The 23,579-nt window shown below is 43.4% G+C and overlaps 1 protein-coding gene across 2 annotated transcripts in view; it reads right to left on the bottom strand.

Moving 5' to 3' along the window:
- satb2 (SATB homeobox 2) overlaps nucleotides 1–23,579 on the bottom strand; it is a 40,900-nt gene that overhangs the window by 5,633 nt on the left and 11,688 nt on the right. For both annotated transcript variants that reach the window (XM_086123613.1, XM_086123614.1), the window contains exons 3-12: nucleotides 20,707–20,892; nucleotides 14,324–14,450; nucleotides 13,235–13,358; nucleotides 12,697–12,799; nucleotides 11,943–11,993; nucleotides 11,278–11,870; nucleotides 9,352–9,564; nucleotides 9,171–9,257; nucleotides 8,132–8,284; nucleotides 6,841–7,035 (exon numbers count right to left, since the gene is read on the bottom strand). In XM_086123613.1, coding sequence (XP_085979739.1) covers nucleotides 6,841–7,035; nucleotides 8,132–8,284; nucleotides 9,171–9,257; nucleotides 9,352–9,564; nucleotides 11,278–11,870; nucleotides 11,943–11,993; nucleotides 12,697–12,799; nucleotides 13,235–13,358; nucleotides 14,324–14,450; nucleotides 20,707–20,892 — 1,832 coding nt within the window. The remainder of the gene's footprint in view (nucleotides 1–6,840; nucleotides 7,036–8,131; nucleotides 8,285–9,170; nucleotides 9,258–9,351; nucleotides 9,565–11,277; nucleotides 11,871–11,942; nucleotides 11,994–12,696; nucleotides 12,800–13,234; nucleotides 13,359–14,323; nucleotides 14,451–20,706; nucleotides 20,893–23,579) is intronic.

Raw genomic sequence — 23,579 nt, 5'->3', positions numbered from 1 at the left:
AAATTATTGTAAGTGGAGAAAAACAAGTCTGGGATTGCGAACGCATTTGGTGTTCCGACAGCTCCAGGATCAAGTGTTGCGAGACTTGGCTTGTTTGTCAGAAGGTGGTGGCGTGTTGTGGTCGTGTCACTTTAAGAGCAGGGCGGGGTCCTCCACCACTGGAATGTCCAGCTATAAATCTGCGGCGCATTAAAATTAAAGGAGTCACGTAAAGATAATAGTCATTCTCTCTTCAATAATGACAGGGTATTACTTCAATAATGGCGAGGGCAGGCTCCGATTTCAATTGCGGGGGGTGAGGGGTGGGGTGGAATGGTCAGCTTACAGGAATTTGGTATGTTTATATTTTCCCTCCCTGGCCCGTGCTCGCCTTCTTTAACGGAAAGTGACATATTTAGATGTTGAGAAATTCCTTTAAAAACGCCCCCCCCCCACCCCTCCTCCGTTTCTGCTGACGTCTAATGCATCATGAATGATTAGTTGAAGAAGGCCTCTGTCAACCTCAGCCAACTCAAACTGGATGATGCCAGGAACTTTGCATTCACGCCTCCTCCTACTTTCCCCCCCACTTTTTACACCTCCAGTTCCTGAAATAGGAACAAAATCTATAAATCTAGAGGAATGAAATCCATAGTGCTAGTTTCTTTTGTCAGTAAAAATTATACGTACAATATTTATCTATGTCACAAAATATGAATGGTGTTTCTTATTAGGTCCTAGGTTTAAAAAATACTGTCATCATAATGCCTTCCAAAGATGGGCAAGATGGCAGCCTGTTTTGCTAGCAATGCAGTGTGCTCTGATGAACATGAAATCAGTTTGAAATGTTTGTAGGAATGCCATGTCGGGTGAAACAATGACACTTCTTTAAATGAGGAAAAAGGAGGAAGGGGGAAAAAGTGAAAGACAACAAATGATTCCCTGACGTTTTCGACTACATGTTTTGGTCCTAGGTTTATGAAAACAGTGTTTTGGAGACTTCAAGTTTGAAATCATTTCTTTTAGGTGGAAGTGTTTTAAACATGGTGGTTTTACACATTAAACACTGAAAAAAATGCTATAAGTGTTTGATGCGCTCGTGTGAATATTGCATTCAATGGTTTAAGCCAGTTTTCTCAAACTTTTCTTCAGAGGTGAATTTTTCCAAGGGACCCCTTTAAAATCATAATTGAAATGAGCGCAAAAGTCCTGAATCCGTATCTTTTTTTTTTTTTGTGAGATATTGTGTAATTGCATGACATGAGCCGAATGAGTACGCTGCAGTTGACTGGCACACTCGCAGTATGGAAAGCGAGGGGGGGGGGGGGGGAACATAACGCGATCATTGGCGTACTATAAGAAAGGCTCAAAGAGCAATTTGAACCTGTTTTGTACAGAAAAAAGAAAGCAAGGGAGCCATCAAACCCTTTTGACATCTGGAATGATGTTTGTTTTTTTTTTTTTTGTACTTAATATTCTTCTGCATGCAACAAAAATATTTGCAACTTGAAGCTTAGTTTTACAGTATATGTCTAAATGGACTCATTGAACCACAATTTTTTGTTTCAAAAATCCATAGCAGTTCTTCTCATAGCGCGATACTGTAGTCCTTTCCTGAACCTCCAATTCTGTTTTGCCACCCTACCGTGCCTGCTCTTCTATTCAAATGCACAGATGTCAAAAATCAAGTTTCCTGTAAATTGAGGCAAATTACAGCACAGAACGATAAAAGAATTATAAAACATCAAATATTCATCTTCCCCTTAATGAGCCCTTGCCCTGTCAGGTGGGGGGGGGGGGGGGGGAGGCTGGGAGGTACACGCATGTTACCACCATAGATGCCATTAACACGGAGATAAATTTGTAATGAAGAAGAGAAAAATCACTTTTCTGTTAGTTTTGTGCTTGACTTAGGACATCGTGTTATCAGTGAGTGTGTTTTTTTGTTGGCTCACTTTTACAGATGTGTGTGTGTGTGTGTGTGTGTGTGTGTGCGTGCATTTGGATGTGTGAGGAATGGATGAGTCACAGCACTTTCCTCCGTTATTGTGAAAGGAATCTTTAGATGAAAATGTGCTGCACACTTCTCCGTTATTGAGACAAGCTGGCGTTGGAGCTGAGTGCACGTGTGCTCTCCGAGGTTTCTGCTTTGATTCAAAGTCTTTGTGTGTGGTATTCATTCCATTTATCTGCAATTAAACGGTTGCGTTAATTGTGGCTTGCCCCCCCCCCCCAAAAGAAAAAAAGCTAGCTCCACCCTGCTGAAGGCAAACAGGAAGTTGAAATCAGCTTATGTAAGGTCTGTTTTCAGTTTTCAAGTTTGTGTAAAAATAATACTGGTCAACATTAATTTTAATCAAAGATGGCTTGATGTGTCACTGAATGTATTTTATTAGCTGTTATAAAAATGTCTTTACTTTTTTTCTAGCACATCAGATTTTTGAGATATTGAGAGAGAGAGAGAGAGAGACAGAGAGAGAGAGAGAGAGAGAAATGTCTTTTTTTTTCTATTAAACTCAGACACATACGGGACCATGTGCCCAGGAATTGTTTCTTCTTGTTCTAGTCCTGGACTCCTGGGGTCCAAGCTTCCTCAACACACACACACACGCCCCCCCCCCCACACACACACAGTCTTGCATCAGAAATCAATTTAGCAAAAACAATAAAGAAATAATTTATAAGGGCAGGCTGTGCCAAATTAGCTGTGGGACGCACTTAACTGTAAACACCATGTGAATAAAAGCTGTACAGCGAGAACGGGGGCTGTCACTCATGAAGAAATGTGAGGTTGTTGTGGGTGGTGGGGGGGGGGTCACTCACAAACGCACACACTCACCACAAATACCTACACACTCTCACCTGCCCACCTAATATACACAACAATGAAACTGATAATAGACACAACCCCAAAGACCCTCAGACATGAACTAAAAAGCATAGGCAAATGTGTGTGTGTGTGTCTGTGTGTGTGTGTGTGTGTGGCTCCTCTGTACATCCATTTTTAATTTTGCATTGTGTGCTCGCTTGTCCCATTGTCCGAAGACAAAGGAGCACTTCAAACTATCAGTATGTGTGCAACATATGGGACACACGTGTGGTGCGTTTTTGGTCACCAACCATGTAGACACATACGTATATGTCCTATACATACAAGTATATATTTAGATGTATTAAATATACACTGGCGCACACCTCATTTACCATTAATAAGCCATCAGCCCTTCACCACATGTGGCTGCGGGTGGGGAGAATCAATGGGCTCCAAGAGGGCCAACAGTGTTTTAAGAGTGCGAGAGGAGCCGAGGAATGTCATCACGGTGCCACCGCAGCTTCCTTCCTGTCCCGTCATTAGTCTTTAATACCGAGCTCGCCATTTGCACACTGAGTCATGACATGTGGTGCACACTAGCGGCGTGAGGGCAACCACGATCAGCCCTTTAAAGGGGAACAGCAGTGTGATATGTAACAAAGCAAATATCCGACTGGATTGAGGTCGGTCAATATTTTGCATTTTATGCAAAATCGATGATCGACTGTGATGTTATCATTTGTGGGATTGATCAATGACGTCTTTGACCCACGAAATAAAATATAACGAACACAAAAAGCACGTCTATTGGTCTTGTGAGCGGAAGCCTTTGCTCTGGAAGGAGAACGTTCCGTCTCCACGCCCCTGAACATCCAATCACAAAGTAATTGCATTTATGTTTTGACAGGTAAAAAAATTTACGTAAAAAAAAAAAAAAAAAAAAGAACTAGCTACAGTATGCGTGTTATTCAACTTTAACATCTCTTTAATTCTAAAATAGCTTTCATCACTAGGTGTGAGTTAGCTAAACTTCCAGCCACGCACGTCCAGCCAATCACAGATGCGACACGAAAATAACTTTGTTGTTGACAGACGCACAAAACATTTGCTAAACACGGATACAAGATATACTGCGGTCATTCCAAATGTGATTTGAGCTATTCTTGCCACGTGATTACATAGAGAGTCTATACAAAGATGTTTATGAATCTGTGGCAGAGCCAAATGACTTTCAGCATGTGCTTGCTACATCACACACACAGCACATGCACACTGTGGCCAGTGCAGGGAGGTGGACAAATAATGAAGGACAAAACGATTATTGCGGTCCGTGGGCACCGGGACTTGTACAACATCGCCAGCTTCCAGTACGAGCCCAATAGGACCGGGCAACACGAACAGAATGTGGAGCTAGGAAGTTAGCGGAGCTGGTAACTAAGTGTATGCACTTGTTTATAACCGTTGAACCAAAATAGCAACAGAATTTAGCATTCGCCAAAATATTAGCAAAAGCAATTTATCTCTCTGACAACTTTTTTTCTGACATTCAAAATCCGAAATCCGAGAACTGCGAGTCAGACATCCTAACCAATGGGACCCCATTCTTCCCTATACGACCAATTATTAACAACTCTCAAAAGATACAGTGGCGCTTCGAAGGTCCATTCTCAGTATTAACTTTATTTGGATTTCACAAAGCAGATAATTAAGGGTCAAACTGCCACCATCATAAAATTTATCCTTCAGTCAATGTTGTGAGTAACATTCAAGTAAACAGCTATTTATATTAAAATGCCCAAACAACAAAAGGCTTCACTTTACCCCTTCGTCATTAATATGGTGAGTGGCCTCACGCATTTCGCTTGTTTTGAATATTCATTCGTCACCAACAGTACAAAAATAAAGTCAACATTGTTCATTCTTGAGCATTAAAGTGTTCGTTGTCTTCTCTTAAGACCTCTTGTGGAGGATGCACCGAGTTTTGGTATTACAAAAAGCCAAAGAAAAAAACAAAATCCGAAAAAACTAATCTTTACAGCAAAGTCGGTGGTCAAATTCCAAATTTTACAACCTGGAGGCTGTTTGGCTTCAAAGCTTTCACTGTGATTTATTTCTTAAATAAGGTAAAGCCACTTTAATCTTCTACGTAATGAACTGCTTGCTTACCTTATTGTTTGGTTTCTCTTTTTTGGGGTGTGCATTGATTTATTCATTGACAGTCTATCTTTTGGCAGAACATACTCATTAATTATAAAACACACACACACGCACACACACACAGTTCATGCATAAAGCTAATTGTTTTGCCTTGAGTTTAATTTCACTAAAAAAGCGTTTGAGGAGAAGTTATAGCGAAGGATTACAATTAAATTAGTTTAGCGGGTCTAAAAAGCTCTCTGTGTTCTTTAGACTTGCCACTAACTAGTCCTGGTGTTTGAAGTCAGAACTAAAATGTAAACACGTACACATTCTCTCCCTGTTAAAGGCCTCTTCAAAAATCTAATGAGGCATTTCCTGTTGTGCCACCCAGCAACCACTCTTCATTCTTCCCTCTGCCGAGACAAAAACTAATGAGAAAGTAACAATAGCCACATTTCCACCCAAAGCTACATTTCAAAGTAGTTGCAGGAGCTAAAAGTAGCGTTAGTGCTTACAATGTAATGTCCTTTTTATGGGCCATTGTTAAGTGACCCCAGGACACCATTTGGACGGCAGTTTACGTGGCACTTGTAATGCAAGTAGTTGTCATCGGAATGCACAAAATGAATAAAAAGTCTCGAGGACACTTTTGAAGCCGTGTGTATTTTCAAACATGTTTACCACAGTTAAAAAAAGGTATTGACCATGATCGAAAATCTCAAACATGGTCTCGTGTGTAATGTTGTAAGTAATGACACCAAAACTAAATGATGATGCATTTGTTGGAAGCTTTCCTACATGTGTGTCTGGAGCTATGTTTGCTGCCAGGATGAAAGATAATGACGCTTAACTGTAAAGTCTTGAGATGAACGGGTTCAAATGTGTTGTCGTCAATGTGTCAAACTAAAATGATGAAACATTTGCCACCGCATCTGGTTTTGTGTGTCCTGGGATGGGATATATTGTTGGGATCAAAATAAATGCATGGGTAACAAGAAGTGAAAAGCCTCAAAGATGGACTCCATAAGGACTTGTTGAATAATTGCACCAAGCTCAAATGCACATATTTGAAGGCAGCATTTGTTTTTGTACATGTGTTCCCGTTGGCCGTGTTCCCTGCTTGTACACAAACTAATGAGCAAATATCAATCCATCCATTTTATGATCCGCTTATCCTAACAAGGTTTGCGGGGGGGGGGGGGGGGGGGGGTGCCGAAGCCTATCCCAGCTGTCTTCGGCAGTCGGCGGGGAACACCCTGAACTGGTTGCCAGCCAATCGCACGGCACACATAGACGAACAACCACACCTAGGGGCAATTTTGAGTGTTCAATCAGCCTGCCATGCATGTTTTTGGAATGTGGGAGGAAACCGGAGTACCCAGAGAAATCCCACGCATGCCCGGGGAGAACATGCAAACTCCACACAGGAAGATGGCTTCATTCATTCATTGATTCATTTTCCGATATGCTTTACCCTCACAAGGGTCGCGGGGGGGTGCTGGAGCCTATCCCAGCTGTCTTTGGCAGTAGGCGGGGGACGCCCTGAAATGGTTGTCAGCCAATCGCAGGGCACACATAGACGAACAACCACACCTAGGGACAATTTTGAGTGTTCAATCAGCCTATCATGCATGTTTTTGGAATGTGGGAGGAAACCAGAGTACCCATAGAAAACCCACGCAGGCCCGGGAGAACATGCAAACTCCACACAGGGAGGCCGGAGCTGGAATTGAACCGGTAACTCTGCACTGCGAGGTCAATGCGCTAACCACTGGACCGCCGGGCCGCCATGAGCAAATATACCTGATTAAAAAGTCTCAAAGAAATTCTCCATATGGACATGTGTGCTCCATAAGAGCTTGTTGAAGTCACTGCCCCAATGCCAAATGACATTTAAAACGTTTTTGTACCTGTGTGTCCTGCGGAAGGTGAAGAACGGTGTGTAGCCTCTCGCTGTGATGGTGCCGTGACTCCTCCTCGTACGCCTGGTCTCTGTCGTTCTGTGGAAGGGCAAGGAACCTCCGGATGGTGCACAGGTTCTCCCACAGGGTACGGTTCTCTGGACTGGGGTTTTCCTTCCAGCGAAGCAGCTCACACAGCCAACCCTGTAATGACAGACACAGGTGGCCCAGATGTAAGGTTAGTAAAAAACGAAATGTCAAAGAATTAAAAACAAAACATTTGAACCTGAGAGGAACTTTTGAGGTCATATTGCTCCAAAGTCAAGTGGATTTTTTCATAATTAAGCTATTCAAATAGTCAAAGTCATAAGATGATGAATCGTCAAATGAAGCACAGAAAACTCGACTTAAAGTCCAGTAAAGTATATGTACTTCGTTCCAAGCCTAACGAGAAAGCAGCTATTCAGTGAGACAAGACAAAAGAGGTGTGCTTAAAAGTGTGCAGGGTGTGCGAGGTAGGTGCACATCCAGAAATGGAGATGGAGAAGATTCAATTATGTCTGCTAGACTGGCTCTGTTTGCGACACCAGCTGTTGTGTTCAAGCCGCCACCTCAGGCAGCGTGCAACGCTAATAGCCTGATCATCTCTTGCTGCTGCTCGCGCTGGCCTGGTGGCCAGCTGAAGCAGATGGGTGCACTGAACTGTAACCCTCCCGCCCCCACCCACCCACCAAGTCCCACCCCGACCTGGGGGACCTCACTAACCTTGCGCGCACACACGAACATAAGCATGCAAGTACTGTCCTCATACTATATTATCAGCACTTGTCACTTGACCTTGTTGCAGCCAGCAATAAAGGAGTCACCAAGAGTCATATGGATGACGGAGCTGAGATGTTTCTATTTAGCAAGGCTTAACAGTGTACATTTTATTTTGGTAATTTTGTTGACAAACATTGGCAAGATTCCTAACTCAGGCCAGTATTAAGAAACACTTTTTATTTTTTTTTTGCTGAGCATTTGAGATCAGCGCAGGTAGTCAGTGATACGGTTCACTGGCCTGACTTCTGTGCGGGTAATGTGGGTTCAGTTGTTACTCAGCGAAAGTGTGAATGTGAATGGGAATAGTTGTGTATCTCTCACTTTGCTAAGTCAATGGGTAGCAACCATATGGTTGTCACTTGTGATTAAACGGCAGTGTTTTATGTGTTCATTATGTTTATAAGTTCACCCAAATTTGGGAATTTCACGAAATATGCGGCCTCCTTTTTTGGGGTGGTGGTGTTTTGTGTTCCCTCACCTGACTCTTGTTGGCAGCCACCTTGGCAAAGAGTGCCTGGGACACCTTGGCTCGCTTCATCTCCTGCTGGATTTCGTCATAAATTCCCGAGGTGATGTTGACTAGCGATTCCAGCTTGATTGGTAGGTCAGGCACAGGACCTGTTGGCTTTGGCTGGAAAGAGGACATGTGATGTTTAGGCAGTCAGGTTGAAGGAAATTTTAATTGGTAATACAAACTAGCACCGCCTATTAACAATTGTATCCAATTTCAAACGTGATCCGTAGTTGTTTGTGCACACAACATAGATCACAAGTTTGGGGGCGTGTTTTATGGATAATGTGGCAATGTACGTTTTCAGGGCAAAAATGTTACCGCGTCTCTTGCTTCAGTTGGTCAAATCAAAACACTTTTTCCTTGTCTGTGTCCAGCATCGAGATTTCTTTTGCGCACGATGTATGTTGTATCAAAATGTTGTTTGAAATGTTGTTTTGATGTATGTTGCTAACTGTACTTGAGATCTAAAATGAACCAAATATGGTATCTCTTTCTTCAATTCTGAAGAAGTGATGAGTGTTTTTCCCGTTTCTATTACATGTCGAAAGAACAGCTGGATTGTTTCGCTGATTGATTGTTTTGCTTGGTTTTTTTCCCAAGTAACTTTTATGTATAGAAACAGTATTTGGCATGTCAACAGTGAACATATCAAATTCATTGAGCTTTAGCACTTGTGTTGTGCCGTTGCAGTTGGCTAGCTTCCGAGTGCATCAAGCTCTCAGGTCGCTGGCATTGTTTTGAAGTCCTCTACAAAGACGTGCACAGACGAGGTTAGTTTACATTCCAGATCCTGAGATAATTTGACATAGCCATAATAAATAATAGCCCACACGGCATCCGAGTTAAAAGGTCTTATCGCTGAAAATGCTCTATTACATCCTTTATGTTTGCAATAAGCTCCTACGATATCTTTGAAGTTGTTGTTCCATTATTCTTGGAATTTGTTTAAAAACCGTAGGCATTCACATTATTTATATGATATGCAAGATTACAGAGAACTCACTGAGTTGGCTATCTTATTCTTGTTCTTCCAAATGGAGGCCCAGGTATCAGGTGTTATCTGCTCATCCAAGCTCCTCTCCCACACTTTCTAAGCATAGACACAGGACAAACAGCAGGTAAAAATGGAGTGTGTGCGGCACCATAAAATCCTTATTCAACCCATGAGCCAATGCGTCTTGTACCTGTGAGAGGCGTGGAGCGCCGGGGTTGGATGAGTTGGAGGCAGGAAGGCCCACTGTGGGGTTCATGGTGCGCTCCCGCTCCTCTTGGTAGATGCGGTCGCGCTCGCCCTCGGGCAGGTTGAGGAAGTTCTGCATGGCCTTCAGGTTGACCAGCAGCGACTGCGAGGCCGTGCGAGGGTCCTCCTCCTTCCTTAGGATCTCTGACAGCAGACCCTGAGTTGACGAGAGCGATTTTGTTACTGCGGTGTAGCTGTACACCCCAATTGCAATGAAGTTGGGACGTTGTGTTAAACATAAATAAAAACTGAATACAATGATTTGTAAATCGTGTCTAGCCTATATTTAATTGAATACACAACAAAGTCAAGATGTTTAATGTTTAAACTGGTAAATGATGTTTTTAGGAAATAATCATTGACTTTGAATTGTATAGCTGCAACACGTTCCAAACAAGATGCGACAGGTGGCAAAAAAGACAGAAAGTTAAGGGAATGTTCATCAAACACCAGTTTGGAACATCCCACAGGTGAATGGGCAAACTGGGAACAGGTCGATGCCATGATTGTTGAAGACAGACTTAGTCACTCAGTCAATGTGGACTTCCTTGGAATAAGACATAAAAATGTCCAATGCTTGGCGTGTCTTTAAACTTAAAACAAATAAACATTTATGTAATGACTGTCAAGCGGAGCTGGTGTAGCTTGGAGATGGGAAGACGGGATTGTCCACGTGTGACGAGCTGGGGCAAAATCCTAGGTAACATTTTGTTCTTGTTCTTTTCATTGGCTAATGGAGTAATCCTACCATTGCGAGTTAGAACGCACGATAAGCTGTTTGTAGTTTATTTACTGGAGTGTATTCAATAAGCAAATCGTCACACTAATAATATAACTGCCTCACTCATTTATTTATTTATTTATTTTGCCAGAGCCAGATTTTTGCAAGAAATGAAGACGTTGCAAAAATGCTTGTCTCAAAGAGCTAATCAGAATCTGTCAAAGTCACAGAACGTCCCATTGCTAGGTTACATGAGCAAATTACATGAGGAATCGATGCTTTATTCGATAGGATAATCAATTCGATTCTTTCGTGACAGCCCTAGTCATGAATTCCCACCAACGCTATACTATACTGAGTCCGTGACTCACGGACCTGTTCGTGGGTGGATTTGTCATACTCTCTCCTTGGCTTCCGCTGGCCCGTGTTTAGTGTTGTCCACATCATGTCACCAAACGGCACAGTCACTATGTGTTACCCTTTAAATATGCTGACCGAGTTATTGCAAGTTTGAATTTTTATTTAGAGGACACATCTTTGTTGAACATGTCCACGTGGTCAAATTATTCTTGTTATATAATCAGTTCTTGGGGTAGTATTTTTTCCCCAGGCATTTTTCATGAGTTAGTTTTCTTTTTTATTTCTTAAATAATTCTGTTGAGTCGCAGTTTAAAACTAATGCCTGCTTTTCATTGGTTGATTTACATAAAATTCTTACATTTTTTTGTTTGTGTTCTTGGATGGAATCGTTTGTACTTTGAAAGTACAATTCACACCTTTTCTTTTGTAAGTTCAATGATTATATATCACTGCATTGATCTAGTGGGGTGTGCTATAAAGTGTTTGGCGTCGCCTTGAATGCATCAGGTGCTTGTTGTCGTGTACCTGTGGTGAAAAAAAAGGCTAATGAGCTGGCAAGCTACCCCGCCATGCTTCTGGTATTACTACTGAAAATACCTCCAAGGTGGGTAGCCGCCAATGAGGCCAACCCTGCGTGAAGAATTTCGCTTTTATGACTGGATTGGGTCTTGATGAAGGACAGCTTTTATTCCTTCTCACACATTGTGCTCTTTGGTCTGATCAGAATCAACGAGAAGGTCCCTTTCACAACCTTCCCCTAACTTGCCGTTGTACTTCCTGTTTCCTTACCTGCGTGCGATTGAAGGCCACCCGGGCGAAAACAGCCTGGGAGACACTGGCTCTTTTCAGCTCATCACGGACCTGCTGGTAGATTTCAGAGGAAACCTCAGAGGCCGAGGGGTTGTTTCCCGGATGGTCACCGCCGACTTTGGAGGAACCCCGCGGGATGGGCGGATGGTTGAGGAATTGCTGGTTGATGGCTTGTGGGTGCTGGTGGGCCAGCAGCCGGCTGACGGCTATCTGTTGGTTGATGAGGTGGGCCATGGCGAGCTGCTGCCGCACCAGCTGTGGGGAGAGTTGAGGCGAGAGCAGCCCGCCTGGGCCCAGCAGGGGCTGGAGTCCGCCGGGCGGGTGGGGTGGTGGCGGTGCGGGCACCTGGCCAGTGTGGAGGGGGGGGCTGTGGTGGAGGGGGCCGTGGGGCGAGGGCTGTTGCTGGGGGAGGGGAGGCTGCTGGGATGGCTGCGACGGTGCCTGCGGATCTCCGGATCCTGCCTTCAGCAGAGGGCCACCGCCGCCCAAGTGACCGAGCTGCGCCAGGCCCGCCAAGTGAGGAGGTGGTCTTTGGCCCAGCATGCAGAAGTCAGCCATGTTGTCTCGCTCGACTACAGAGCAGACCAAATTGTCAGTTGTTTACCCAAACATTTCCTTTGTTGTCAAAAAAGAAGACTGATTACTTTTGATGTCCGCAAGATCTCGCCCAGACCACATCTTCTCCAAATAATCCACTGCTCAAAGCAAACAAAACGAGAAGCAAAATAAGGGTTAATCATGGATGCATGATATATACAGTACACGCTAAAGTAAACCAATCTACAGGAATGCCTACCGTTCAGAAGTAAACTTAAAATATAATTGAAAATACCTGTATCCAATATTCGTCTCTTTCTATTTCTATCGCATTATTTTTGCCTTTTATATATATATATATACATACATATTACACACATACACACAGCAAGAGTCAGATTTTACTTTACAATTAATAAGAGCCAGGTATCACTGAAAACTACTTTATAAGTTATTCATATATGCTTAAGGCTTTGTTAAGTGTTCAGAAAGATGAATAGTCTATTTGTGAACACAGATCAATAGAGCCATTATTGTATGATGATCATTTGTACTGTGATATTTGAGGGTATCGCTATATAATTCTGTATTGCCACAGCACTGTGATATACACACGTCAATGCATACTTCTTTTTACACTTAAACGTCAGCTATAAAAAAAAAAAAAGTCACTTTAAACAAATTATAGAGGTCAAGAAGTTTAAAAAGCCTGGAAGGGATTAATTCTATTTACATAAGGTCTTGCAGGAAAAACATTAAATTGACCAAAATTTGAAGGTCAAACGGATTATTTTCCAGTTGTGAGGTTCCACTGAATTTATTGCCATGCAGGGAAAGCCCCATTGCGGCTATTGAGCGTACCTTTGATTTTCTTGTACTTCTTGTACCAGCGACCAAACTCTTGGCATTTCGCAGTGGAGACGTTGGCATAGTAGGAGCTGTTCACGATTGACGAGATCATACTCTGAAAGGCAGAAAAGAAACAAACTAAGATAATTAATAGCCGGCATGATACTAAATGTTTAGTCACGCCACAAAAAAAAAAAAAAAAAATGCATGAGACACACACAATTGAAACAGACAGTAATCATGACTGCAAGTCACCCGTAGAAGCTTGAGTTCGTAGAGAGCAGTGACAAAATGTCCAACACACACACATGCTTGCAATAGATCCGCTTGCTGCCATCAGCGCCCCCACCAGAGCTCCGTTTAAGCCCGTAAATCTCCCACAGCAGCCATTATGATGCAGCAAGAGCGCTGAACATGCAGCTGGGCAGTTAAAACACGCCAAAGTTTGATTAAAATGTAGTAATAGTTATTAATCATTTTTATGATCTGGCTTTCTAATTGTGTGTGTGTTGTTAAGACGGACAACTTGTTTTGTAGGTTCTTTTCTAACCTGCGACAGAGGACACTCTTTGGCCAGAGTGCTTTGGTTCATTTCCTTGAGGAGCTCCTTGAGCGCGTTCCGGACAGTCGCGTGATTCCATTGCTCACAGGGAAGGTCTTCAAGCTTCGAAAAACTACATCAGAAATAACAGATAGATGTGGCAAAAATATTTACACTCGGTGCTTATGTAGAAGTCCAGATACTTGTGTAAAAAGTACTAAAGTACTGATTCAAATCCTCCACTCCTAAATCCGTCATCATGGATGCTCAGTCAATCAACCTCTCAACCGCACTTTATGTTGCGTTGTCCGTGGAGGTTGAAATAGGTACCCAGCCTATTTTGATAATGAAGTATGTTACATACGTTTTCATATGTAGCGAGTGAAAATAAAAACTCCCCAGGACAAATATACCCACAGATATCCGAAGTTTCAATGTGTTGCGGCAAAGATTATAATTGTCACGCAGTGACTACTACTTTCAACGCACAAAAGTGGAGGTATGGCGTTGGCAGAAAAGGCTTCACTTTCACACAGGCAGTGTCCATCCTCGGTTCTGGTTCTAACACAAATCCCAAAGACCCCCCACACCCCATTCTGTCGCGGTGGTGGCTACACAGAAAAATCTCTGCTTTTACAGGCAATATAAAATGAGCAGTCACTTTCTTGGTGACACTCTCTCCAAAAGGATGAGCGGCTTATGTCATGTGACTCCGCTCCATATAAGGATATTTGCCTCGGTCTCAACCCCTCACCTCCGGTGCCTTCGCCGTCGTCTTTTAACCCCAACTAAATGAACCCAGGACCATGTGCCCTGCTCTGCCATCGCTATGTTTACGCGTATCAACATGTCAACAAATCCCGGCTGGTATGTGCCTCGACAATACTAACAAAAAGGCCTCTCATCTGTACTTTATGTGGTTTTATCTGTCCATCAGGGCTTTGGCTCCACTCTTTCCCAAGGAATCTGATGCTAGATAAATGCTTGAAGGCTTCAATTGACCTTTGGTAATCAATTCTTAATGTGCAATCAGCTGCAGTGACATCACCACATTACTTCAGAGCTGGAGTGTGACCAAGAGAGAGGGAAAAGTCTGACCTTTGGACTTGGATACGCAGGGTGACCATGTGGTAGACCTCCATGAGCATGTCGGCCACAGTCGCCTCCGGGGCATCTGTCAGGAAGTGGATGGGCAGAGGGTTCCACCTCCCCACCTTGATAATACCTGGACGAACCAAAGCAGAGGGGAAGCCGCGTTTTGATTTGGAGCTTAACACGAACCAACAAGCTGCTATAAAAATATGAACAGACATTTGATCACTTAACTCCAAATGCTTTTGGCCAATATTGAACAATATTAGTGATCCGTTCCACTATATATTCGTTTAATACGTGCAAGAATTGTCTGCATTTGGCATTTGGTGCTGCTGATTTGCTTAGCAACATAGTTGGGCTAAGCAGTGTCCCACAATGCCCGTGTGTCTATGAACTGAGACCCTGTCACACTTCATCATCACTGCCTTACAGAAAAGGCGCCATCCCACTTCCGCTACTGCCGCCAAAAGTGGAAAATTTCCACTTTGAATTTTCGTCGTCCTACCGTCATGTGAAAAAACACATTCAAATACACTCATCAATGATGCTTTTATACGTAATAGTCCCTGAGTCATTGAACACAAACCATGAATTCAATCCGACATTAACTTAATTCTTATGGCTGCATCTTCATCACGATGACTGTGGTCAGGTTTGAGTTTCAAATGAACGAGTTGTTTCTTGTTTCTCGTGTTGTGACATGATGTCAATATGGAGCTCTTGATTAAAACAACATGCTGAACGTCTGAATTAGGATCATAAGAAAATCAAGCGCGTACATGAGCGGGTACATAAATGTATACACACGCATGCACGCATGCACGCACGCACGCGCACTGGCTGGAGCTGCAAAAAAATAAACAAAGCTAATCACATTACTGTCCTCTAAATGAGATCCAGACCAGTCTGAGAAAAATGTCTCTCTCTTTCCCAACCCCATTTGCATGCCTCTCTACTTCTCATTTCTTTGGATTTGTTTCTTCCACTTGATCCCTCAGTGGTCCTCTCACTGTGTCATGGTCATAGCATTAGCTATGTTTGCGCAATCGAATGACACCCTATATAGCGACCGTACGAGTGAGGATAAGCGGTACAGAACATGGATGGATGGATGGATGGATGGATGGACATTGCTCCAGGGATGCCACTAGAATTTTGGGGCCCTGTGGAAAAAAAACCCCAAAAACGTTTACTTCGGGCTCCTCCACGTCAATTAAAAATTACATTTTGGGAAACCCATGGGAGTCCCTCTCCCCCCAGTTTTGGTGCTCCTGCACAAGACCATCAAGATAATATCCATTTGGAACTTTTAACTTAATTACGAAGCTGTAAATTTCAGATTATCAAACCAACATGAATGTTGATTATGCGCTTTTATTCCCCTTTTTTGAATTAGCATTTTATTAGCCATCCAATGAAAAACAAACATGTCACTCCCGAAAATGTTTTCTGGCATAAAAAAAAGATGCTTTTGCAATTTTTAGGAAAGGAAAAAGGAGCAACTTGGACATGAGTTGTTTTGGATAGCAAATATGTTTTGTTTGTGTAAAAAGAACAAGTCATCAAGGCTGTTGTTCACGAGCAAACAACATTATTTTTATTTTGTCATTGTCCAATAAAAAAACATTTCACACCAAATGTTGATTGTCTTCTTAATATATTTTCTAATGGACCACAATAATACTCACACTTTAGGATTGTCAGACAGGACACATTTCTTCCCCAAAAAAACTAAACAAAACCCAAAACGATTTAAACAGTGATTTAAACACAAAATAAAGAATTGGATCCTCATTGGGGAAACAACACAAGTGACCAACCAAACCAATGCTGCAAAATGTAATCTACACTGTATCCCTACGGCGTGACATGCCTGCGGAAAACACAGCGGATATAAATGTTGACGTTTCAACAAAACAAAAAACTTGAGCACATCTCTGAATCCATCCGTCTGTATCGCTTTGCGCTGTTGTTGTCGTCTGCACTCAGCGCGCCCGATAATCGGCTGTTGGAATCAAACGCGTGAATAAGCAGACAAACACAAAAACTCACTGTAGACGTGTCCATGCAGCATCTGGCATGCAACAACACACACGCTCACATACACACATACGGCACACGTGCACACTGCCAGTGTGATGGCAAGTACGTTAATAATTGATTCATCATTTCTGGTCAGCAAGGGGGCTGTCTGCTTGTTGTCCACGTTTCAAAAGTTGAAATTCTTGTTTCCCGCATTAAACATTCCGAGTGCCATCTGCGCTCCAGCATGGATGCCCAAGTGTGCAGTCCCACCCCCGGTGTCCCAGTGTCCCATGTCATGAGCTAAAGGCCTTTTTATTGAGGCTGGACATTTTAAAATGCATCATTTTCTGATGCACGTACCTTGGTGAGTCCACTGATGTTTGATTCACTTGGTTCGAATGTTTAAAAGCACGCTGTAACGGCAATAGATCAGTTTCCACTTCATCAGTGCGTTGTGTCACTGATAAAGGAACACAGTACGGTGTAAAAAACTAGGACAGAATCAAATCGCTTCACGTGAAACCGTGTCGCGTCAATCTTTGTACGACGACACACTGTTCTTGTGTTCAGCAAATTGTTACAATGTGATGGCTGCTCACTGTAACAATGCTGCCCAGTATTTTAAGATAAGGTAAGATAAGAAAACATTTATTAGTCTCACAATGGAGAAATTTCCAATTCACAGCAGCAAAGTTCAGAAAGGAAGAAGTAGAAGAACAAAATATAGGAGCTGCTGTCAAGACAGCCACTCTCGCGGCGCCATCTTGAAGTCAAAATAACAAAATAATACAACACGACACAAAAGACATAGACAGTCGTGCAATATTTTAAACAACCTCCAAAAAAAATGCACTGTGTAGGAAGTGTTTAGGCGCGTGTACTCAAATACAACACAAGCACTGGAATGGAGTGTATTCACTATGAATGACCCCCAACTACTGACACATTCAAGTGTGTCCAGAAAAAAGCAGGAGCCACTTTGAATCAACCCCTCCGCCGCCCCCCACCAAAAAGGTCCCAAAAAGTTGAACGTCCAGTGTCTTGGTGCCGCACGGACCCGTCAGACGTGGCACTGCAACAATGCTGACCACTGTTCACTGTTCACCGACGTCAAGCCCTAAAGTACACGTCTGCGCCCATCCGTGCTATAAAAACCTTCAGACCCTTATAATTGAAATAAACAATATCTCCCACTTAATTACCGGCCTGGGCTAATTAAAGAATGGCCGTGGTCCTCGGCCGGGCCTTTAAATACACCAGTGGGACGCAAGAATGCAGGACACAATTCAAACAGGCAGAAAATAGCCGGGACTCTGTGTAATTTTGGTCGTGGACCGCAGAGGGAAAAATGTATAATTTAAGCCAGAAATTATTCAGTTAACATAAATGGTTGTTTTAAAAAACAAAAAGTATTCATTAGAGAGAAGCCGGAGGGAGGCGCGTCGACTTTGTCTGCGAGGCTGCATGACGACGCACTCTTCCATTCAAAGCGTATGCCGGTGTGTGCGTGTGTGTGTTTTCGAAGGCTTCTTTGCCGAGGTGAAATCAAGTTGACGCGCGTCTCTGTGTGTGCGTGCGTGCGTGTTGATCTGCACTGGCTGGGAAAGACTCGCGCCGCACTCGCATTGGTTTTGCATTTTGTGTGCGGCGTGTGATGCCCGCAGGAATTAGGGCCAAGTGGGGCAGTGCAGCATCCTATCCAGTAGGTGTCATTTTGATTGAAAACAACAACGGCAACGACAAACTCGTGGCAGTCTTTAAAAGTAGGGATTCAATTGCAAAAAAAATGTCGCTTAATAATCATCATTGTAATAATACTCCTACTTTTGAAATAAATTACAATGCCTTTTGACTTAGATGGCGTTTTTGCTATCTCTCCCTGTCCTTTTTCTGCCTTTTTATGCAGTGGAACTCCGTCTGCCAAGCGTGAAAACTGGATGGGAACACGCTACATTTACTCTGTTATGTTTTCCTTCCAACTTTTTAGATCAATTGTACTTGTCAGAGTAGATTCAATGCAAAATACTTTTCACTTTTACATGAGTGTTTTTGTTCAGAAGAAAAACGACTCCACTAAATCGAGATATATTCTGCTTGCTACTTTTAGTTATACTGTACTTATTATTAGTTGCACAGTCTTGGTTGGCCAGAGAGGCGTCAGGGTCAGGCGCTGTCAAATAACGAAATGCACTAAGGAGTGGCACCCAAATTTCGTTGTATTCTATACAATGACAATAAAGGTGATTCTGATTCAACGATCCAATGCAACCAATAGCACCGTTTGACTCCGTTTCACCAATCAAACAAAGCCAGGCAGTCACATGATCGCACACGACGTCTCCACAGCACCACACAGAGGCAAGGTTTTCAGAGTGACTAATTTAGGTGACATGGCAGAAATGACAAAGGAAACAATGGCGTGCGACTCACAGTCACACTCACACCGCAACTTGAGAAAACACCTTGTGGTTTTCTTTGCAAACTCTGCCTGGTGAGTCTATTGTGCCGCTTCATGATTGGAGGCAAAGAAACTCAGTTTGCATCAATTTGTTATTTCATAAAGATTAAATGTATTATTGTTTTCGTTTAAGTGATATCGTTGGCATTGGCAGAGCTTGACTTTTAACCTTGGGGTGACGGGGGGGAGTGGGGGCGTGGCATGGCCATGCCCATCTCAGGTAGTCGGCAAAACAAAAACACAAAACTCACAGTTCCGCACGCACGCACGCAGAAAACACTGACAAACATCCAGTATGTGTTGCTAACGGAGATCGGAGAAAAGTGTGGAAAAAAATTCTCGGAAAAAATCTGAAAATATCCAAAAATCAATTTTCTGGTCTGGTACCTGGGGGTCCAAGCATATTTTAAAAATGGGGTGAGGGGAGTGTTTCGGTCTTGACTTGTAAGAAGCATCCAGTGCATGGTTGTGTTCACGAGGCTTCACCAGGTGAGCTGCAGGCCTGATAAGAAGGCCGTAAAAGAGGATTTAGCTGCACCAGTGTGTTTACAAGTCAGGAAGAAAACGACAAACTCGATCACATTCGAAGCAGCATGTGCATGTGTATTTATGCGTCTGCTAAATTGAACAGGACTAGCGGCCGATGACACGTGCAAACATTTTGGTTAAGATTTCTAACAGATGTAAAGTGTCTTGCGAATGGCTGTGTCATTTTTTATTTTTATTTTTTTCTTCATAAGTGCAATGTTGTGCACGTAGGAGGACGGGTGAGTGTCACTGCCCTTTTGCAGATTACTTCAATATGTGCAACACTTGACAGCTTATCTTTTGTTGTCCTTCATATGCATTCTTTACACATACTTACACAAAAATACATTGTTATCCAACATTTTGTTCTTGACTCTTGAGTGTCTTGTGTTTGCGAAACATATTGATGCCTCTGGGACATTGACTGGTACAATGTTACAGCACAGTGACTGGCGACTTTAACAATAGTGCCTAATTGCTGTTTAGAGGATAGTGTGTGGTGTAAGACAGCGGTAAAAATGCAGTCTGTCTTAAACACACGAGCAGTATGGTATCTGCCTGCCGGAAACTCACTACCAAATCAGTGTCTGCCTTGAACGCAATATAAATGTTCAGTATTGTCTGTCTAGACACACTGACTCGATGGAAGCACATAAACAGTATGGATCAGCTCTCTTTAATGGTACACGTGTCCGTACAGTGACAGCAAAAACACTGTACTGTAAACTCACTGTAACAATACAGTACAGTGTCTTAGTAAAACATTGGAGAGCAGTGGATCTTTCTCAGCTGTTGTCACCCTGTGATAGCATCTTCCTGTTGTTGCAAAGTCACGAACGATTTTAGAGACCTTAATAATGTTTTTTTTTCTCACGCTTATTTATGCTAATTATATGTTCTATGTAGGAATTTGGTACGCCTTAGTGCTGTGTGGAAAAAAATCTGAATACAAATACATGCCATTTTTTATTAACTGTCTGCAACCCATCTAACATGGGTCCTCGACCCACTTTTGGGTGCTCACTGTTACAGTACAGTTTCTACTGTACTGTAACAAGAAGACCTTATATACTCAGTGCAAAAGTACAGTGTTTGTAAGGCTCTTTTCATCCAAACACGGACACCCATCTGCTTCTGTGTGGTGCATTTCAGCCAAAACACTTAATTGATACCAACGAGCAATGGCAAAGCAAAGAGATTGAAGACATTTCAAGGACAAGTGTGGATTTTAGCACCAAAAAAAATAAATAAATGGTTTGATGCACTCAGTCTCGGTCTTGATTTGACAACCACTTCCAACTGCTGCTCATCCACACTTCATTCACAATTCCCTTTAAATATTGGAAAAGTAATCGAACAGGTACATGACACTGACCGTGGGCTTGTGCGGCCGAGCTGTGCGAGTAGCCGAGGGCCAGCAGTGCCGTCTCCACCAGCTGGGAGAAGAGAATGTCCTTCCGCACTAGAACAAACTCTGCGTGCTCCTCCCTTCCGTCGCATCCGTCTGCCTGGTTCCCACTGTCCGCCTGCTCCACCACACAGAAGACGGGAATCATCAGACCTAGCGGAGGAAGAAGAAAATAGAACTCCGATTAGATTTGAGACCATTTTGTCTGTTATTCTGAGAGAAGTTGCAAAGAAGAAATACAGTTGTAACAGCTATAGCTCACACACACACACACACACACACACACACACACACACACACACACACACACACACACACACACACTGTCCGCTCATCCTCACAAGGGTCATGGGGGTTGCCGGGCAGTAGGTGGGGGACACCCTGAACTGGTTGCCAGCCAATCGCAGGGCACACAGAGACGAACAACCTCACACCTAAGGACAATTTAGAGTGTTCAATCAGCCTGCCATGCATGTTTTTGGAATGTGGGAGGAAATCGGAGTACCCGGAGAAAACCCACGAAGGCCCCGGGAGAACATGCAAACTGCACACAGGAAGGCCGGAGCCGGAATCGAACCCACAACCTCTGCACTGTGAGGTCAACGCGCTAACCACTGGATCGCCGGTTTGAGTACACCTTCAAACTCAAATCATGATTTTTCATTTTGCACACATCATATACAGTATAGCAAAATAAATATCCAATATCTATACGCGCGCGGCCCATTGGTCCAGTGGTTAGCGCGTCGACCTCACAGTGCAGAGGTACCAGGTTCAATTCCAGCTCCGGCCTCCCTGTGTGCGGTTGGCATGTTCGTGCCTGTGTGGGTTTTCTCTGGGTACTCTGGTTTCCTTCCACATTCCAAAAACATGCATGGCAGGTTAATGGAACACTCGAAATCGTCCCTAGGTGTGAGTGTGAGTGTGATTTTTGTGCGATGGTTGTTCGTCTCTGTGTGCCCTGCGATTGGCCGGCACCCGGTTCAGGGTGTCACCGGCCTACTGCCCGAAGACAGCTGGGATAGGCTCCAGCACCCGCCGCGACCCTTGTGAGGATCAGAAAATGGATGGATGAATGTCTATGTTATCGGACCACATTCTGAAGTGGTGTGAATTAGTTCTCGCAAAAGATTGGAATTTACTGCGATTTGCAAATTTAAAATAAAACACATATGGGGCCAAATTGCTGATTTTGCGTTGTGTTTTAATGTATTTTTTTTCTTTTTGACTGCAGTTGGAATGAAGCCTCAAACCTTATGCTGTCCAGTTCATTGGTGTGGTATGGCTCGGATCGGCAAACTTTAAAAGGCTTGTATTTTGACAGTGGGGAATGTACTGTAGGCAGATTGGGGACTCAAGCCATAATAGCTAGTCAGCGTGCAATTTGTCGGTTTGGGAAAACAAACACAAGTATGTCAAGTGGCAAGCAAAGGTGGATCCTCTCTTGGCCCTTCAAAGGCTGGCCTTGTGTTTCGTTCCGCCCTCCAAAAAGCTCCCATTGCAGCAGGCACTCACATAATAGAAATGTGCACCGTTTGGAACCACTTTGAACAGAAACATAATAAAATAGGAAGCAAAACTGAACAGGTTTGCCAGAGAAGGAACTTGTTCATCTCTGCTTCCATAAATGTCTTTCAGAACGTCCACCTTGATTAGCTATTTTTATTTATTTATTTATTTTTAAATATATGACGGTCTATTGTTGTGAAGCCACCTGTCAGCTGGCTCGAGATGAAAGCTGTGTGTGTGGGCCTGATGGGCTTGAGAGCTTTAGGCAGCGTCCCAGCACTAATAATGCACTGTACCATTAGCCCCCCAGTCCACCCCATTCACCCATTTCACTTCAGCTCCATCCAGCTTATTGTTTTAATCAGCCAATTCCAATATTTCAATTTCCTCCTCATTAATCACTCCACTCGCGGGCCCTCCAGGCGCTCATAGAGTGAATTACACACCGGAGCACCGTGCCAATTGGAGTAAGTGAATTTTTCCCCAACAGGGAAATATAACTGTCAACACACTCTCTCTCTCTCTCTCTCTCTCTCACTCTCTCTCTCTTGGTTGTTGTCATGCTAGGCCTCACTCGCCACTGGATGCTCTGGTTTGGATGATGCGATGTGGCCTCAAACCTCTAATCCCTCTAATATATATGAGGGGGGTTTAAAATAAGATGTGTGTATGTGCGTGCGTGTGTGTGTGTGTGTGTGTCTTTGCTGTGGCTGCGTGGTTTTGGCCGAGACGCGTCGAGTTTCCTGTCTTCAAGGAAAATGCTGTCATGATTCCTGCATCGGGAAACCCCTTCCTCCTTCCTTCCTCTTTCATCGTCACCTTTTTCCTCTTCCTCACCGTCCCATCTCAGCTCCTCCTTGATTTGATAACCTCTTCAACTCGTGCTGAAAACCGCTCCATCGCCGCAAAACCACTCAATTTTACGTTTGGCATTCCAGCAAAAGAACCCCAGGAATGTTATATGATAAATATTGGGGAGGAGCGCCCAAATGTATAAATGTCCTTCTAATTTTAGCATGAGTCAAAGGGAAAAGGGACTCTGGGATTAAATTTGGGGCAAGCATATGGCAGCAGCGTGCGTGCACATGTGCATAAATGAGAATAACTCTGGATACCGGATCGATCAACCACAGTGGTCTGCGTAAATCTTGTTTATATGATGCACTCATTTTTATTTGCTGAGCCCCTTCCTCCTCGCCTGCTAGTGTTAAAGAGACACGGCCTCTCAGCCTTCATAACAGAGGAGCTCAAAGAGTTCAAAGGTCAAATACAGGTCGCATTACAGTGGAACCTCGAAGGTCGAAAAAAGAGATTTCAAGAAAACCCTAATC

Source organism: Hippocampus guttulatus, chromosome 11 (genome assembly GCF_054856545.1).
Source record: "Hippocampus guttulatus isolate MCC_2025c chromosome 11, RoL_Hgut_1.0, whole genome shotgun sequence".
In the NCBI taxonomy this organism is placed as follows: domain Eukaryota; kingdom Metazoa; phylum Chordata; class Actinopteri; order Syngnathiformes; family Syngnathidae; genus Hippocampus; species Hippocampus guttulatus.
Note: the sequence above shows the minus strand (reverse complement) of the source record. Positions and strands in the feature narration are given on the sequence as shown.